The 20476-nt window shown below is 42.6% G+C and overlaps 2 protein-coding genes across 2 annotated transcripts in view; both read left to right on the forward strand.

The window, feature by feature from the left end:
- The window catches only part of LOC126069639 (protein BHLHb9-like), a 241386-nt gene that overhangs the window by 196095 nt on the left and 24815 nt on the right, over positions 1–20476 (forward strand). The window lies entirely within an intron of this gene.
- On the forward strand, positions 4015–7147 carry LOC126069626 (testis-expressed protein 13D-like). Its single transcript, XM_049873227.1, has 3 exons — positions 4015–4771; positions 4994–5299; positions 5959–7147. The coding sequence occupies exons 1-3, from the start codon at positions 4222–4224 to the stop codon at positions 6006–6008; spliced, it is 906 nt and encodes a 301-aa protein (XP_049729184.1). The 5' UTR covers positions 4015–4221; the 3' UTR covers positions 6009–7147.

Raw genomic sequence — 20476 nt, forward strand, 5'->3', positions numbered from 1 at the left:
CATCCCAGTTAATTGGCCTAAGAACGTGTTCAGTGCTTCTGTTCTACTTCTGAAGCAGGCAGTCATGAAGGGTTATTAAAGGTTATTAACCACCCCATAATAGCTGTTTTTCAGAAAAGCCTACTCTTGCTACATTTTTGTTACAATTTTTGCAGTACTTCACCATGATTGGTTGAATCCCCAGGTTTCTTGTCTTCTCCTGGCAGGAGGCCGAGGTGCAGGCTCACGGACTCCAAATCTACCTGCTATATGACCTTCCTGGGGTGGCAGTAGTGAGCCAGCGCCATTTTTTCAGGGCTGTGCGCAGTATTTTTAGAGCCATGTGCAAAAACCCATTCACTAAAATTACGCGGACTGCACAGGCATCAAAGGACTGAAGATCCTCCCCTCACTATTCATGCATATGTGTGTCACTCCTTATAAAAGGAGCAAATCTGCCCTGGTTCAGGGAGCTGGAAGCCTTAGGTCACGAGTCTCTGCCTGTCCCCCAGTTTGCAAACTGTGAATAAACCTTTCTGCTCTTCCAACCCTGTATCTAGCTGACTTCAATTCACTAGTCTGCTTGAGAAGAACCTATTAGTTGACGGATTCACTTCTTCATTTATTAATTAGTGCCTGGGTTCTTAAAAGCTTGCAGGCAACCATCTAAGGCACAACAACTGGTCTTTATTAGCCTGGAGCAGGAGAGGAAGAAGGAGAGTCAGGACTAGGAGGAGGAAATGGAACGTGTGGCTAATTGCCCCCATGAACAACTGCACCCGTTGTCATGAGACCAGAAGAACTGGATGGTGCCCAGTTGCAATCAGTGGCTATTTCAATCAAAGTTTCTATAGAAGTATGCTGATCAAAAGTGGGGAAATGCAGAATGGAGTTCCAAATTTTCATGGACTAAAGAATCTTCTATTCTTTTATTTACAGACTTTCTAGAGCCATGGAAGTGGGATGAACCCCTGAAAATATTGCCCTGACATAATCTTTAAATCTGAAACCAAAATATCCCCTGAAGTCTTCTTAAAACCAGACAATAGTTTAACTAGTAAACAATGTCAGCCTTGCTCATTATGCTCTTTTAACAATTATCTATATGGGATCAAACTGACAACAGCACCTCAAAAGATCAGATGGGAACCTTAGGGGCAGTAAGTTTATGCTAATGGAGGGGGAACAACTCAGAAAAGGAGGGTGAGAATGGTTGCACAACTCAGAAAATGTAATCGATGTCACTAAATTATTCATGTAGTAACTTGAATTGGTGTATGTTTTGCCGTGTATATTCTCGACAACAACAACAAAATAAATTTTTTTGGAAAAGGAAAAACAAAAAAAAACCTATGTCAAGATGTTCCGTGAAAATATTTTCTGGAACAACCAGGAAAAGAATGAAATCCATCTGTATGTATGGTTTCCATTATATGTCTTGGTGAATATGAAAAGAATTGGATGACCATTTTTACCAAGATAGGTTTTAATTTTTCAGATTATTTATTATATATATAATTTGAGTTACATGCATATTTAAATATAATGGTATAAATAAACACAGATTTAGATTTAGATACTGCCTATGGCCAGTGTCATTTAATTCTTTGGATTTTTCTAAACCCATTATTGAAATATGGCTTGATGGTAGAGGATGAGTTTAAGTAAAATGCTTTAAATTCTGTTTTTAAAAAAATTCACTTAGGCAAGCCAAACTAGCATCATTTATTGCTTGGTCAAATGAAACAGCTTCCAAACTGTTCATCCCTATTTACATTCTTGACCTGCTATAATCTCTAGTCCATGCAACAGACAGAGTGGAACTTTACAGAGCTGATGACACCACCACTAGAAATAGAACAAACCTCTCCCTTAAACCTAGCATAAAAGCCAGTCTTGTTGATATTGCTTTCGAACATGTGCAAAATGGCACCTTTGTCTACATCTCCAACATAGTTTCATTCAACTCTCTCTCTAACTCACCATACTCCAGCCATATTGGGATCTTTTCTACTTCCGGAAAATTTTAAGATTTTACTACATCAAGACCTTTGCCACTGGAGTGCAGGTTTCAGGTCAAATGCTGCCTTCTCAAAAAGACCTTCCCTAACCTCCTTATGTAAAGGGGACAAGCTCAAACCTCTGTGGAGTTCCTATCTCTCACATCAACTTGTATATTGGTAACGCAAATCACAACTTATAATTACCTTACTTATTTATTTACTTTTTCATTTATTATTCCTCCAAACGGGTGTAAACTGCACAAGGCTAAAGAAATGTTCACTATTTATCACCACTTATTGTCAAATGAACATGCTATGTATTCAGTAACTATCTGTCAAAGGAAAAAAGTATGGATCTGATGATCAAGAGAGAAGTATAAGTTGGAAATAGATATTTGGGACAGAGGTAGTATTTAAAATTATGGGAGTGATTAAGCACCCAAGGAAAACACACAGAATAAAAAGAGGAGGCATCTGAGGACAAAACTTGGGGAATACTAACATTGAGGCACGATGCAAAGAAGAAAAAGTAGTCAAAAGACACCGAGAAAGAGAAGTCAGGTGGATAGGAGAATTATCAATAGAATTCAGTGTTGCAGAAACCAAGACAGGATAGAGTGTCAAGGAGGGAATGGTCAACAGAATGAAACCCTACTGAAAGATCATATGAAAATTAACTTACAAATTACCCACTAGCTTTTGTACCAAGGTAGGGACTGCTAGTGACCTTATCAGAGAATTTTCACTAATGTTTTGGGAACAAGAAGCAAAGTGCAGAAGGTTGATTGGAGCAGAAGAAAGGGGGCATAGTGTAGACTATGCTTTCATGAGAAGGGAGAAAAGGAGGCATTGAGAAAAGCAGAACATGGTTTTAAGCATGGAAGGAAGCTGAACGGGCTTACTGTATGAGAGGAAAATATCCAGTAGCATAGAAGAGAGGAAGATGAAAGAAACACAGGGGGAATAACATGGTGTGATAGTCCATAACGAAATAGAACAGGAGGACCTGTGATCTAGAGCAAGAAGAGAGGGTCTTGCTAGGCGAGCTGAAGGGCTTCATGACTCAGGCGCTTGATTTTCTCCACGACAGGGACTCCAAGGCCATCTGCTTAGACTGAGAAACCCGTTGCTGTCGAGTGGATTCTGACTCATCGCGACCCTATAGGACACAGTAGAACTGCCCCATAGAGCTTCCAAGGGGCGCCTGGTGGATTTAAACTGCGGACCTTTTGGTTAGCAGCTGTAGCACTTAAGTTAAGCACTAAGCCACCAGGGTTCACGCTTAGACTGAGAGAGGAATGAATTGTGCAGACAGCTTGAGACTACATTATTGTTGTGCGCATTCCAGTCGATTCCTGTAAGACAGTAGAACTACCCCATACAGTTTCCTAGGCTGTAATCTTTAAGGAACAGACTGCCAGGCCTTTTCTCCCACAGAGCAGCGGCTGGGTTCAAACTGCCGACCTTTCAGGTAGCATCCAAGGGCTTAACATTTGCACCACCAGGGCTCCTTATTGAGACCATATTAAAAAACAACAACAACAAAAAAACCCTTGCCATCGAGTCGATTCTGACTCATAGCAAACTTAGATGACAGGGTAGAACTGCCCCATTGAGTTTCCAAGGAGCGCCTGGTGGATTCGAACTGCCAACCTCTTGGTTAGCAGCGGTAGCACTTAACCACTACACCACCAGTGTTCCCGATATGGTCTTTTACATGAGACCCTATAGAAGGTGTGAAACAGCAACCGAGAGTTGGGGGAGGCAGAGCTGAGCCAAGAGCAGCCCTCATGCACCCACCCACCCACAGCCACCACCAGGTTAGGAATTCATTCTTGGTAGCCAGATGTGGTCCTTGAAAATCGATTGGAAACAAGAGTGATTTCTGCCTTCTTTGCGCCCCCGTCGCCCAGTCCCACTGCCAACCCGCCACGCAGGGGGGCGCTCTGCCAAGGAAAGTAGGCCCCAGCAGGCGCTGCGGCGAGATTGCGCTTCTCCCTGTGACGTGAGACGCCGTCTCGCCTCAGCAGGAGCTGGAGTGCTGAGGGAATCGGCTTCAGTCTTTGTGAGGAGAACCAGGGAGTAAGGGGGAAAGCAGGCCACGAAAGAGGCCAGGACCGAACGAGAGGGCAGAGTTGGGACTGAGTGAGGAGGTGAGGGGCTGGCCAGGTGGCGAACGCCATCTGAAACGGTGGTGGCAGCGACTCCGGAAGTGCAGCCTGCAGACTAGGCCGAAGCCATGGCCGTGAACTTCAGAGACCCCAGGTGCGGATTCCGCCACAGCGAGGTGGTCGAGTTCATCAATGAAGAGGTCCTCAGCAACGGCGGCAGCCCGGACTTCTACGTGGCCTACAGCTGGAAGCCCTGGAACCATGTGGAGGACCAGCTCCGGGCCATCGTTTCCGACCCGCGGGTGCCCCGCACCTTCAAGAGGGCCTGCACCTGGAGCGCGCTGGCCCTGAGCGTACGTGTGGTCTCCAGGCGGCGGGTACTGCAGGAGCGTCGGGTGCGGCACCTGCAGGAGCAGGCGTCTCAGCGCGAGGCGGCCACCTGGGCCCTGGCCTCAGAGCTGCAGCACCTGCGTAAGGAGTGCGTAGACATCATTTTGCAGTTGCGCCAAACGCAGGCCGACCTGCAGCAGTCGCTGGACGAGAGCGAAGTGCTGCGCGGGCAGCTGCTCCAGGCCAAGAGGTCGGCCCAGTTCGATCCACAGCCCGAGGAGGTCGATCGCGGGTCGCGAGCCCAGCAGCAGTGTGCTACTGCGTGGCCCTGGCACGCAGAGGAGCAAGGCAAGGTGGCGGCCGCGGGCGCAAAGGGCAGGCGGGATGCGGAGGTCCAGGAGAAAGAGGCACAGGGGGGAGGTAAGGCGGGCAACATTTACGTGCCAGGATCCCCGAGTCCCTGGGCCCAGGTCGTTCCACCCCTTCTGCCAATGCCTCACTCACACCCATTTCCATACTACACACCATTCCCAATAGCGTTCCAATGCACCCTACCTCCCCCACCCGCAGCTGTCACCGAGGCAGAAACAGCTGCAGCGGTCCTGTCCCAGATGCCTCCGAGAATGATCTACACCCCTGGTGTGCAGGCTGCAGCGGGGTCACAAAAGGAGATGGGCCCTCTGTGGGACCAGAGAAGCCAAGGCGAGGAGGAAGGTGCCGTGCGTTCGGAGGAGATAGACGCCCTGGTCGACAGCAGGGGCCATGGCAAGCAGGCAGCTACTGTGAGGCCCAAATACATAAACTCCTCTGGGCACAGCTGGAGCCAAGGAGACTCAAGGAAACAATCTCAGGAGCCAAAGACCTGGCCACCCAAAGGTAAGAAAGCCTTTGAATTCCAGCAACAGGGGAGATCTGCGTCAGACTCAGACAGAGGGAGTGGGGTGGCCCGTGGGGCAGAGTGCGATGAATTTTTCCTGGCACTTGGACTGCTAAACATGCAAGAAAATCTGCCTATCAAACAAAAAAATTATCATCCATCAAGCAATAACCATTTTTAACACAATGTAACAATTTCCACATATGGACCGCTTTCCCCAGTTTCATATTATACATGTATATGTGTGTGTGTCATTTTTGTTATTTTAAAGAAAGTTGGGATTTCCTTGAACATCACAACTAATCCTTAAGTGGAGAAATTCTCCAATTGTATTTAAGTTCTCAGGTGGTGGACACTGGAGGGCTGCTACCACTTGGATGACACCCTGGAGAGGCCGAAGTTACGAACCTCGCTCTTTTTCTTCTTTCTGTCTTCTCTTTAACTGCCTCTGCTTTTTTTTTTTTCTGCATATAAACCAGCCTTTGACTGGGGAAGGCCAGGCTTTATGAGTGTAACATTCATTATTGTCTAAGAATGCTGTTTTCTTTGAGAATGCTAATGTTAAAACATAAAGTACATCAGTGTTTGCAGTTTAATGTTTTAAATTTTTTATTTCTATAAGATTCACAGGTAAGGGCTTGTTCTTTGTGTCTCTAAGCTCCAGAAACTTTGCATGATGCTGAAGAAGCTCAGGCCTCCAGGATGTGATCCTCAGGAAATGCCCCCTGGTTCTCAACTGCCTGCACCACAGTGAGACCTCAACTGGCTGGAGCCGAAAAGAGTGCAAAGGAATAAGGAAGGAGGAGATGCTCAGGCGCACATTTTGGGAACAAGGGAGAGCGCACAGATCTTGTTAGGACGTCAATCCCTCTGTTGGGGAAAGGGGATTGACCTAGCAGAGTTCAAGGGGGTGGGGAGGGTAGTGTGAAATTTTACAGGTTATAGCAAGGTCATTGAATTTCATTCATTAAGTCGTTGAACAAATAGTTACCGATTGCCTAGTATGTGTTAGGAGTTAGAATTAGCTGTTATTATCTGGTGCACACATTGTAACAAGATTTGGGGCATTTGGTTAGATGACAGGAGAGAGCCTAATTTCAGGTGCAGAGTGGATGAGGGGTGTCTCCCTTGCCTTACACGTAGTGTGGCCTTCAGGTAAACACAATTGAAATAACATCGAGATCCACTTACGTGGTTCTGGGGGCAACATCAAAGAGACTTTCATGAAAGGACTTGTCTGAGCTGCTCATCTCACTGATCCCAAGTGAGAAAAATGAGCAGTAGTAAAGATCGCCAAGGCCTTCTCTGATACTCTGCTGATTTCCTCCCTTGAGAGGGACACTTATGTTCCCGGTTGCCCACCAGCCTGGCTGAAAGGCCACTGGTCTAGGGGAGTGTTGGCTACCAATTTGATCCCTCGGCCTTGGGCTGCCCCATCCCAGCCTCCTTTCAAGAGTGGATGAAAGACAAATTGGATTCCAAGGGCACACAATGGGGCCACAATGCTATGAGATGCTGGTTCTCTGAGAGAAGTAATTGGAGTAAGAGAACTAGACTGGGGCAAGCCCTCTTGGGAATGCTCCTGGACCCCTTCTCTTCCAAGTGGTGTGTTCTCTGCAGGCTCTCTGCTCCCCCAAGGCAGCTGCTGCAAGGCAAGGAGGGAACCAGGAGGGAGCCCAGGTGGTAGGTTAGGTCGGCCTCCAGTCTGAACAAAAGGAAGCCTTTGATTCCCCCATGAGATTCCACCCAGTTTACCAATATCCACTTTTGCCTGGGGCTTGTTCCAAAGCCCTAACTTCTAATAAAGAGTGTGCCTTTACCTGCTGTGTCTTCTGTGTAGTGTGTATCTCAGGACTGGTTTACCGAGCAGTGACAGCTTAATCCTGCATCTTCCCTCCATCCCACTGAGGTGAAGCAAAGTTCAATCTCATTCACTATCAGAGGGCCTCTCCTCTTCCTGCGAGTTATCCAAGAATTGGGGGGCTTCTGTGAGGCCTTCAAACCATCATGTTAGCCACTGCTACCCTCGTTGTCCACGTCCACAGGGTCCCTTGAGGTGGGCATCTCTGTGCTCTAGAGTCGGTGGGGCATGGGTAGGAGTGGCATCTCTGCCCAGGCCGGGAGCCCTAGTGCCTGGGGTCCACACCCCCTACGTGCACCAAGAAGCCAATCCCCTGAGGTGCTGTCTCCCTGAGGCCGGCTGAGGTCTCAGAAGTAGAAATTTGCCTCCTGTCTTTCTGCCTTCCCGGGCACTCTCCCCTCTCTCTACTATGATAATCCTCTCAAGCGGCTCAGGATTCTGGAAAGCAGCCAGGCTGTAGACTGTGCGTTAACAAATGTTCCATGAGCAAAGGGGGTGGAGGCTGGTGACCTGCTTGGTATAGGGACAGGGATGAGGGCAGAGAATGAAAGTGACAGTCACATGGAAGAGGAGCCCTGGGCAGGAAGGAGACCCTCAGGGGCACCAAACTCAAAGCTGTTTTCTGGGCTGGGCACTGGTTTTGTGGTACTTTTGTGTGTGCTGGTCGCTCCCTGGAATTTTGGAAAGATGGGACACAGATGAGACTTGGGAATGTTATGAAGCATTTTAAATCCAGTTGTTCTCAATGTGTGGTTACCATACCAACAGCGTCAGGATCACTTGGGGACTTGCTAGAAATGCAAATTAGCTGCTGCTACATGAGACCTCCAGAGTGAGAAGTTTGGGGGCTGGGGCCCAGCAGGTGTTTCTGATGCATGCTGAAGTTTGAGAACCTTTGTTTGAATCCACAATGTAATGTGGAGAAATCACCCTAGATCTCACTGTGGTTGCTTCATTTAGGCCTTCACCCGTAAACTCTGCTGTCCATTGGAATGTCCGTAGGTCTGCGCGAAAGCAGACTCATTCCGGTACACAGCCCAATAATACAGGGCTGACTTCGTGAAGATGGTGCTTCTTAGCTCAGGTAGATACATGAGACTCAATGGGCAGCTCCTGTCCGGAGGTGAGATGAGAAAGCAAAAAGGGACAGGAGCTGGTTGAATGGACACGGGAAATCAGGGTGGAAAGGGGGAGTGTGCTGTCATATTACAGGGAGAGCAACTAGGGTCACATAACAACATGTATATAAATTTTTGTATGAGAAACTAACTTGAACTGTGAACTTTCACTTAAAGCACTATTAAAAAACAATAGAGGGCTGACTTTTTTTCACAGCCACCTACATGTTTAGGCCTGAATCATTGAGGTTGGCTGTCAATTTTTCCTTTGTTCTGGGCTGGGCACACGTAAGTAAACACAGTAAGTTGTTGTGGGAAAAGCCTGCGATTTGGAGGCAGAGAGACCTGGGCTGGATACCTGCTCTTCCACTCACTAGCTGTGTGACCTTGAACAAGTTACTGAATTTGTCTGAGCCGCAGCGCGTGCTGATTCCTTTCCCTGACCCTTAGAGTTCTGCTCTGTGATGTAGGGTAATGGGTGTAATAGATTCTTAGGATAATAAAAGCCAGCTTGAGTGCCTACTAAGTGCTTTAAAGTCCATTATCCCGTTTGGTGACTGTGACGGTTCTTTCAAGTGTAAGTATAATAACTTGTTGCAATCGTGTTGATTCTGACTCATAGTGGGCCTACAGGACAGAGTAGAACTGCCCCATACGGTTATCAAGGCTGTAGTCTTTACGGTAACTGAATGCCGCATCTTTGTCCAGCAGGGCATCCAGTGGGTTCAAACCACCAAGCTTTCTATTAGCAGCCAAGTGCTTAACCACTTGCCATCAGTGCATCTTAGGTATAATGGATACCCCTATTAGTAGTTCTTCAGGGAGGGCTTTTTTACTCCACTTTTACGGATGTGGCCTCTCAGGAACTTACCCAAAGCCCTTCAGTTTGGAGTTGCTGAAGCCTGGGTTCGAACCCAATCTGTCTATCACCAAACTGAGTGCTCTTTCTATACTGCCTTAATCTTTTAACCTTATCAAGTAACAGCAGTTAACCTTGACCTATAGAATTGACTGCAACGAGGGACCTTAGAGTCATGAAAGAAATCTGGTAAGACATATTTGGTGCAGATTGTACAAGAGTCTGATTTAATTGCAATGGATAGTGTTGGTGCTAGAAAAGAAGGTGGTGGGAAAAGAAGAGGAGTGTGGACATGGCTCCTAGGAGTGTCAGCCTAGTGATATCCACAGATACAGGGACACAGGAAGTGTGGCAGCATGTGGTGATGGTCATATCTCCTACCTCCCTCTGTAGCCCCTTGCCATCAACACTCTTGCTCCCACTAGTTTTATTCAGCTTCAGACATGGTGTTTCTCATTGGACCCCTCCTGTCGCAGCATCTGCTGCCAGCATGTGGGAGATACAGGGATATGGAGAAGCACCTCTTGGGTGTCAGAGGAGGTGACATTAGATGGATTATTGTGTCTCCGTGGTTCTTTTGGAGGGGGGCGAATGATCTGTGCATGATAAAGTCCAGGTGGCTGGACAAGTGAACAGTGCAAAATAAATGAATTTTCCTGAAATAAAGGTAGTTTTTAAATGACAGAAGAGCCTCAATGCCTGGTTGGAGTGGAGGTTATATCTTCTCACAGGGCCAGTCCTCACCCATGTACAGAATGAAAGAGAGAATCAAGGGGATTCAAAGCCAATTCTATTAGAAAATCAATTTCCTGAGACCCCTTCTGATTATCAAAGTAATTCATGTTCACCAAAACAGAAATAGGAAAAGCAATTAAAATCATCCATAATCCCATCACCTGGAGGTGACTGCTATTATATTTTGATGTATTACTTTCTTAATATACTTATCCATGTATGTAATATGCATACTAACCCACTGCCGTCGGGTTGATTCTGACTCATAGCAACCCTATAGGACAGAGTAGAACTGACCCATAGTGTTTCCAAGGAGCAGCTGGTGAGTTTGAACTGCAGACCTTTTGGTTAGCAGCTGTAGCTCTTAACCACTATGCCACCAGGGCTTCCAATATACATAGTATATATACATACCTATACACACATATTGACATACAGGTAATCCCTGACTTATATAGGCAGCCACACAGCCTACTTACACTTCCAGACCCAGATAAGAACGGTGCTCTGGGAAAAGCTTAGTACTTGCATATATTTTACTGCTCCCCCAGCGCAAAGCCAGCTTCAGCAGTTGTTGATTTCCCTGGGCCTGGGATAGGCCCATTTGAGCAACCTGAGCCATGCTCCTGGACTTTGAGAAGGAATTAATTCACAACGGGGGAAAAGATACTTTGCCAGCTCCACTCACATGAGGAGTTCAGGACACAAGCAGCTCCTGTCCAGGCATAAACGGTTCATGGACCTTGAGTAACTTTCCCCCCTTTGTGGACCTGTGTGGGCCTATTTCAGGAGAATAGGCCCTGTTGGCAGACTATAACTGTTTCAGCTGTGTGGTGAAGAGGTGGGTGTTTGATGTTTGACACCATTTTCCTATTAAACAGGGTCCTCACCTACCCACATTGGGGACCTAAAGACTGGTGGTTCCATTCAGGTCACCCAGCCACACGTAACAGAGGTCTAAGGATAACTGGTACCTCCCAGTCCTTACAACCAAAAGCATTGGGTGCCCATGGTCCATCTGCAGAACTCACCTGCCTGTACACTCTAGGGAACAAGGATGCTCTTTCCTCAGAGACACTCAGGGGATGGTTGTCAGCACCCTGCTTTGTTTAGAGCGTGGACCCTGCTGCAACCAGATACCGGAGCCTACACCAAATACCCATGACCCTCTAAGGCTGTAGGACTGAGCCTGTGCCAGAGACTTTAAGACCAGTTACCTGAGCTGAATTCACAGAAGAAAAGTGAATAGACTCATAACCTCATATACGTGATAACAGCTCTAGCCATCTGGTGACAGGGCAGTGAGAGCTCCAAAGGCAAAAATAATCAAGCTAGCTCACTCAAGCAACCCATTTGGGCATATTAAAACAAAAAAAAAAAAACAGGAAGCTATGATACAGTAAGCAAACATAAAATAAACTAATACAATAACTTATAGATGGCTCAGAGACAAGAGTCAATATCAAACCACATAAAGAAACAGACCATGATCGTTTCTACAAGCTCTCAAAACAGAGAATCAAAGGATCTTCTGGATGAAGGTGCCTTCCTGGAATTCTCAGATGTAGAATTCAAAAGATTAATATACAGAACTCTTCAGGACATCAGGAAGGAGATCAGGCAATATGCAGGACAAGGCAAGGAACACACAGATAAAAAAGTTGAAGAAATTAAAAAGGTTATTCAAGAACATAAGGAAAAATTTAATAAGCTGCAAGAATCCATACACAGCAATCAGAAATTCAGAATATCAACAATAAAATTACAGAATTGGAAAACTCAGTAGAATGTCAGAGGAGTAGAATCGAGGAAGTGGAAGGCAGAATTGGTGACCTTGAAGATAAAGCATTTGGCACCAGTGTATTTGAAGAAAAATCAGATAAAACAATTTTAAAAAATGAAGAAACCTTAAGAATCATGTGGTACTCTAGCAAGAGAAATAACCTACGAGTCCTTGGAGTACCAGAACAGGGAGGGATAATAGAAAATACAGAGAGAATTGTTGAAGACTTGTTGGCAGAAAACTTCCTGATACCATGAAAGATGAGAAGATATCAAACCAAGATGCTCATCCCACTCCACATAAGGTAGATTTTAAAAGGGAATCACCAAGACATATTATAATCAAACTTGCCAAAACCAAAGATAAAGAGAGAATTTTAAGAGCAGCTAGGGATAAATGAAAAGTCACCTACAAAGGAGAGTCAATAAAAATAAGCTCGGACTACTCGGCATAAACCATGTAGGCAACAAGGCAATGGCGTGACTTATATAAACCATTGAAGAAAAAAAATTGCCAGACAGGAATCATATATCCAGCAAAACTGTCTCTGAATTATGAAGGGAAAATTAGGATATTTCCAGATAAACAGAAGTTTAGGGAATTCGTAAAAATTAAACCAAAATGACAAGAAACACTAAAGGCAGTTCTTTGGTTAGAAAATCAGTAATTTCAGGTATCAACCCAAGACTAGAACACTGGGCAGAGCAATTAGATGTTACCTCAGACAGGGAAATCACATAAATCAAGATAAAAAAAAGCTCAAAACAGGGAAACAGCTATGTTATTATGTAAAAGAAGACAACATTAAAATAATAAAGAGGGACTGAGAAATGCAGTCATAGATCTTTTATATGGAGAGAAAGACAAGGCGATATAAAGAAATAAAAGTTAGGTTTAAACTTAGAAAAATAGGGGAAAACATTAAGGTAACCATAAAGGAGACTAAATATCCTACTCACCAAAATAAAATACAAGAAAAAATAGAAACTCTGCAGAAACAAAATCAACAAAAACGAAGAAGAAAAGACGATATATAAAGAGAAACTACTCAGCGCATAAAATTAAGTGGGAAAAAGAAACTGAGAACAGCACACACAAAAAAAAAGACATCAAAATGACAGCAAAAAATTCATAACTTTTCATAATTACACTGAATGTTAATGGACTAAATACACCGATAAAGAGACAGAGAGTGGCAGAATGGATTAAAAAAACAAGATCCATTTATATGGTGCCTACAAGAGACACACCTTAGACTTAGAGGCACTAAAAAACTAAAGCTCAAAGGATGGAAACAAATATATCAAGCAAACAACAATCATAAAAGTGCAGGAGTGGCGATATTAATTTCTGACAAAAAAGACTTCAAAGTTAAATCCACCACAAAGGATAAGGAAGGACACTATATAATCACTAAAGGGACAATATATCAGGACGATATAACCATATTAAATATTTATGCACCCAATGACAGGACGGCAAGATACATGAAACAAACTAACAGCATCGAAAAGTGAAATAGACTGCTCCACAATTACGGTAGGAGACATAAGCACAGCACTTTTGGTGAAGGACAGGACATCCAGAAAAAGCGCAGTAAAGACACGGAAGATCTAAATGCCACAATCAACCAACTCAACTTTATAGACATATACAGAACGCTCCACCAGCAGCACCCATGTATACTTTCTTTTCTGGTGCGCATGGAACATTCTCTAGAAAAGACCACATATTAGGTCATAAGGCAAGCCTTAGCAGAATCCCAAACATCGAAATATTACAAAGCATCTTCTCTGACCATAAGGCCATAAAAGTAGAAATCAAGAACAGAAAAAGCAGGAAAAAGAAATCAAACACTTGGAAACTGAACAATATTCTGCTCAAAAATGACTGGGTTATGGAAGACACTAAGGGTGGAATAAAGAAATTCATGGAATCCAATGCGAATGAAAACACTGCCTATCAGCAGAACCTCTGGGACACAGCAAAAGCGGTGCTCAGAGGTCAATTTATATCAATAAAAGCACACATCCAAAAAGAAGAAAGGGCCAAAGTCAAAGAATTATCCCTACAAGTTGAACAAATAGAGAGAGCAACAAAAGAAACCTTTAGGCAGTAGAAGAAAGGAGATAATAAAAATAAGAGTGGAACTAAATGGAATAAAAAACAGAAAAACAATTGAAAGAGTTAACAAGACCAAAAGCTGGTTCTTTGAAAAAAATAACAAAATTGATGAACTATTGGCTAAACTAACAAAAGAAAAACAGGAGAGGAAGCAAATAACCAGAATAAGAAATGAGATGGGCGATATTACAACATAGCCAACTGAATTAAAAGAATCATATCAGATTACTACGAAAAATTGTACTCTGACAAATGTGAAATCCTAGAAGAAATGAAAGAAATTCTAGAAACAAACTACCTACCTAAATTAACACAAACAGAGGTAGAACAACTAAACAGACCCATAAAAAAGAAGAGATTGAAAAGGTAATCAAAAATCTCCCAACAACAAAAAAAAAAGCCCTGGCCGGGACGGCTTCACTGCAGAGTTCTACCAAGCTTTCAGAGAAGAATTAATACCACTGCTAGTAAAGGTATTCCAGAACATAGAAAAGGATGAAATACTTCAAAACTCATTCTATGAAGCCAGTATGTCCCTGTTACCAAAACCAGGTAAACACACCCCCAAAAAAGAAAATTGCAGATCTATATCCCTCAAGAACTTAGATGCAAAAATCCTCAACAAAATTCTACCCAATAGAATTCAACAACATATCAAAAAAATAATAATTCACCATGACCAAGTGGGATTCATACCAGGTATGCAGGAATGGTTCAACCTTAGAAAAACAATTAATGTAATCCATCATGAATGTAAATAAAACAAAAAACAATATCTGCATGATTTTATCAATCGATGCAGAAAAGGCGTTTGACAAAGTTCAACACCTATTCATGATAAAAACTCTCAGCAAAATAGGAATTGAAGGAAAATTCCTCAACATAATAAAGGGCATTTATACAAAGCCAACAGCCAACATCATCCTAAATGGAGAGAGTCTGAGAGCATTCCCAATGAGGGCAGGAACTAGACAAGGAAGTCCTTTATCACCACTCTTATTCAACATTGTGTTGGAGGTCCTCGCCAGAGCTATTAGGCTAGATAAAGAAATGAAGCGTATCCAGATTGGTAAGGAAGAAGTCCAAGTATCTTTATCTGCAGATGATGTGATCTTATACACAGAAAACCCTAAAGAATCCTCAAAAAACTACTGACACTAATAGAAGACTTCAGCAGAGTATCAGGGCACAAGATAAACACAGAAAAATCAGCTGGATTCCTCTACACCAACAAAAAGAACATCAAAGAGGAAATCACCAAATCAATATCATGTACAGTAGCCCCCAAGAAGATAAAATACTTAGGAATAAATCTTACCAGAGATGTAAAAGACCTATACATAGAAAACTACAAGACACTACCGCAAGAAATCAAAAGAGACCACATAAGTGGAAAAATATACCTTGCTCATGGATAGGAAGACTTAACATGGTAAAAATATCTATTCTACCAAAAGCGATCTATAAATACAATGCAAATCTGATCCAAATTCCAACAACATTTTTTAATGAGATGGAGAAACAAATCACCAATAGTCAAAACAGCCTGGTACTGGTACAACAACAGCTACATAGTCCAATGGAACAGAACTGAGAATCCAGACATAAATCCATCCACATATGATCAGTTAATAATTTGACAAAGTCTCAAAGTCAGTTAAATGGGGGAAAAGACAGTCTCTTTAACAAACAGTGCTGGCATAACTGGATACTCATCTGCAAAAAAATGAAACAAGACCCAAAGTTCACACCATGCGCAAAAACTAACTCAAAATGGATCAAAGACCTAAATAGAAAATCTAAAACAATAAAGGTCATGGAAGAAAAAATAGGGATAATGCTAGGAGCCCTAATACATGGCGCATAAGCAGTATACAAAACATTACTAAAAATGCAGAAGAGAAACCAGATAACTGGGAGCTCCTAAAAACCAAACACCTATGCTCCTCCAAAGACTTCACCAAAAGAGTAAAAAGATTACCTACAGAGAGGGAAAAAGTTTTTGGCTATGACATTTCCGATTTGCGTCTGATCTCTAAAATCTACATGATACTGCAAAAACTCAACTACAAGAAGACAAATAACCCAATTAAAAAATGGGCAAAAGAGATGAACAGGCACTTCACTAAAGAAGACATTCTGTAGCTAACAGATACGTGAGGAAATGCTCACGATCATTAGCCATTAGAGAAATACAAATCAAAATTATAATGAGATTCCATCTCACTCCAACAAGGTTGGCATTAATCCAAAAAAACACAAAATAACAAGTGTTGGAGAGGTTGTGGAGAGACTGGAACACTTATTCACTGTTGGGGGGAATGTAAAATGGTACAACCACTTTGTGGAAATCGAATTGGCACTTCCTTAAAAAGCTAGAAATAGAACCACCCTACGATTCTGCAATCCCATTCCTTGGAATATATCCTAGAGAAATAAGAGCCTTTACACAAACAGATATACGCACATTCATGTTCATTGCAGCACTGTTTACACTAGCAAAAAGATGGAAGCAACCAAGGTGCCTTTCAATGGAAGAATGGATAAATAAATTATGGCATATTCACACAATGTAATACCATGCATCAACAAAGAACATCGATGAATCCGTGAAACATTTCATAACATGGAGGAATCTGGAAGGCATTATGCTGAGCGAAATCAGTCAGCTGCAAAAGGACAAATATTGTATAAGACCACTATTATAAGAACTCAAGAAATAGTTTAAACAGAGAAGAGAATATTCTTTGATGGTTATGAGAGGGGGGAGGGAGGGAAGGGGGAGGGGTTTTTCACTACTTAGATAGTAGATAAGAACTATTTTAGGTGAAGGGAAAGACAACACACAATACAGGGGAGGTCAGCACAACTGGACTAAACCAAAAGCAAAGAAGTCTCCTGAATAATGAATGCTTCAAATGCCAGCGTAGCAGGGCCAGGGGTTTGGGGACCATGGTTTCAGGGGACATCTAAGTGAATTGGCATAATAAAATCTATTAAGAAAACATTCTGCATCCCACTTTGGAGAGTGCTGTCTGGGGTCTTAAACGCTAGCAAGCAGCCATCTAATATGCATCAATTGGTCTCAACCCACCTGGACCAAAAGAGAATGAAGAACACCAAAGATACAAGGTAATTATGAACTTAAGAGACAGAAAGGGCCACATAGAGCAAAGACTACATCAGCCTGAGACCAGAAGAACTAGACGGTTCCCAGCTACAACCGATGACTTCCCTGGCAGGGAACACAACAGAGAACCCCTGAGGGAGCAGGGGAACAGTGGGATGCAGACAACAAGTCCTAGTAAAAAGACCATAGTTAATGGTCTGACTGAGACTAGAATGACCCTGGGGGTCATGGTTCCCAGACCTTCTGTTAGCCCAAAACAGGAACCATTCCCGAAGCCATCTCTTCAGACAGATATTGGACTGGACTATGGGATAGACAATGATGCTGGTGAAGAATGAGCTTCTTGGATCAAGTAGACACATGAGACTATGTTGGCATCTCCTGTTTGAAGGAGAGATGAAAGGGTAGAGGGGATCAGAAGCTGGCTGAATGGACACAAAATAAGAGAGTGGAGGGAAGGAGTGTGCTGTCTCATTAGGGAGAGAGCTATTAGGAGTATATAAAAAAAAAACTCAGTGCCATCGAGTCGATTCCGAGTATGTAGTAAGGGGTTTATACATTTTTGTATAAGAGTCCAAATTGATTTGTAAATTTTCACTTCAAACACAATAAAAATTAGAAAAAAAAAAGATTTACTGCCTCGAATAGTCTTATAGGGTTGCTATGTGTCAGAATCAACTCTACAGAAGTGGGTTTGGATTGATATACAATTGTCCTGTATATACATTATATATGCATTTATATATGCATATTTATATGTGCATTTATATGACCATCTTATACATATATATATACGTACACACACACTTTTTTTTTTATTTTCATTTGTAACATGAAATCTCATGGTATGAGGAAAGTGACTTTGCTTTTTGAGAACACTTTACAGTTGCTCAAGCCCCATTTTTTGAAGGATATATCTGATGGGAAACATCATCACACACTACACGTAAACACCCATATTATGCTCTTTGTTGATGGATGGAAAGTCTAATAATAACACTATTGGTAAAAAGAAGTGAATGCCTACTTATCACTTACAAAGTATTATTCGGGTACCATACTGGTTTCCAAATATTATCTCATTTAATCTTAACCACAGACCTGGGGTGGATCTCATTCTCATCCTCGTTTTAGAAAGGAAGAAATGCGATTCAGAAAAAAAAGAAAGCTTGCTAACATTATGCAACCAGCACCTAGTGGAGCCTAGGTCCAAGTTCTAGTTTATCAGACATCAAAGACCTCACCGTGACCAGTTATGTGGAGTGTTGCTCTGTGTGACGGCTGAGGCCTGCGAGGCGAAGTGGCTCAATGACACACACTCACTCACTGACACACACACATGCTCCACACACACACTCACACATACACACTCACACATAACACACACACTTATACACACTCACACATACACACTCATACTCACACATACATACTCTCTCTCACACACACACACTCATACACTCCTCACATTCTGTTATTACAACACGAGAATTCTCCCGAGACGGTTGGCTGGGGCCAAGAGGACACATGCAGCTCACAGGTGCTGACAGACGGCCCTGTGAAGTGCGCCCAGAATCGCACCCTTTAGCAGTCTACAGAGACGGAAAGGATGCCATCCACACACTGTGTACAACAGGGAGTATCTGAAACACTGTGAATCCCAAACAACCTGGAGTTGAAAAATTGATGCGGCCACATCCATAGGATGGCATTGCAGTCAGGCATTAAAGGCACGTTGTCATGAAAACGATGATGAGAGACGATTTGTTGCCTGTCAGATTAGCAACACTTCACATTCTTTCCCGTGAGTGGAGAAAAGGCACTTTCATACGGTGTTGTGAGGAATGGGAATTAGTTATAGCATTTTTGAATGTAATGTATTTAGATAAAATTCTATAGGCTCCATTGTTTGGAAACAATACTTTCAGGAACTTACAAAGAAATGTTTACAAAGATATTTTGCTCATATATGAGCAAGGGTGTTAAGTATACTGTTGTTTGTAATAGAAAAACTGATACAGGAAGGAAATTTTCAGCAGGATGGTACTGGTGAAACAAACGTGGGCTTCCACACAGTGTAACACCAGGTCAATATAAAAAACAAAACAAAACCTATAGATTGGGAGAAAATTTTTGGGAACCTTAAATCTGATAAGGGTATAATATCCAAAATAGATAATAACCAAAAGACAAAGAACCCAATCAAAAAATGTGCAGAGGACTTGAACAGACATTTCACAAAAGGGTCTATCCAAATGGCCAACAAGTACATAAGAAGATCTTCAATGTCATTAGCCATTAAAAAAAGACATGCAAATCAAACCTACAATGAGATACCACCTCAGCCTCATTAGAATGGCAATGATAAAAAAAAAAAAAAAGCAAAGAAAAAAACTGGAAAACAACAGGCGTCGGCTAGATTTTGGAGAAACTGGAACCCCCATCCATTGCTTGTGGGAATGTAAAATGGTACAGCCACTGTGGAAAACAGTTTGGTGGTTCCTCAAAAAGTTGAGCATAGAACTAATATATGAACCAGCCATCCCGCTCCTAGGTACATACTCAGAAGAGGTGAAAGTAGGAACGCAAACTGACCCCTATACACCAATGTTCGTTGCATTACTTTTTACACTAGCCAAAACGGGTAAACAGCTGAAATGTCCATCAACAGATGAATGGATAAGGAGAATCTGGAACATACATACAATGGATTGTTACTCAGCCATAAAGAGAAATGAAGCCCTGATGCATGCCACAACATGAGCCTTGAAAACGTCACGCAGAGCTCAATAAGGCAGTGGCAAAAAGACAAATACTGTATGATCTCACTCATATGAAATAAGCAAATACATAGAAACTAAAGATTATTAGTGATTACCAGGGGGGAGAAGGAGGGGGAAAGGGGAATGCTTTCCTCAGGGGTCACTGAGTTTATGTCAGTGGTAGAGGAGTAATTTGGAAAAGGATAGTGATAATGGTTACACCGCATGAAGAATGCAATCAGTGTCACTGAGTTGTACCTGTAGAAATTGCTGAATTGGTGAATATTTTGGTGTGTATATTTTCACCAAAATAAAAGAAAACCCTATGGATCACAACGAAAACAAACAAACAAAAAAAATCAGCAAGGATGTAGAATAAGTAAACATCGTCATGAACCAACTGGATCTAACCGTCATCTATAGAATGCTCCATGTAACAGCAACAGAATGCACGTTCTATTCAAATGCACATGGAAGTTTCTGCAAGACAGACTACATCCTGGGTCATAGAAAAATCCCTAAAGAATTGAGATCAGAGTGTCTCTCTGACAAAAACAGTATTAAACTACAAATTAGTAAGAGAAAGATAAGAGGAAAATCTCTCAGAACAAGGAAATTAAAAAACAAATATCTAATTAATCATGGGTCAAAGAGTAGAATTTCCAGCTACTTCAGATCCAGACAAGGGCACTGGGGCTGTGGTCTCAGTGACTTTTATCCTCCCTTAGCTGGGTCCATAGCACGGCTTGGACCTCATGAAGGATTAGCTGCTCCCAAATCATGTTCACCTAGTTGAATAACTCA

The sequence above is a fragment of the Elephas maximus genome, chromosome X (genome assembly GCF_024166365.1).
Source record: "Elephas maximus indicus isolate mEleMax1 chromosome X, mEleMax1 primary haplotype, whole genome shotgun sequence".
NCBI lineage: Eukaryota > Metazoa > Chordata > Mammalia > Proboscidea > Elephantidae > Elephas > Elephas maximus.

What these genes read in the sequence shown, in the direction of transcription:
- LOC126069626 (XM_049873227.1), top strand. Translation starts at nt 4,222, where the DNA reads ATGGCCGTGAACTTCAGAGACCCCAGGTGCGGATTCCGCCACAGCGAG. An exon ending in CTGGCACGCAGAGGAGCAAG is followed by an intron (nt 4,772 to 4,993) that starts GCAAGGTGGCGG and finishes CCCCACCCGCAG; the next exon opens with CTGTCACCGAGGCAGAAACA. An exon ending in AAAGACCTGGCCACCCAAAG is followed by an intron (nt 5,300 to 5,958) that starts GTAAGAAAGCCT and finishes TGTGTCTCTAAG; the next exon opens with CTCCAGAAACTTTGCATGAT.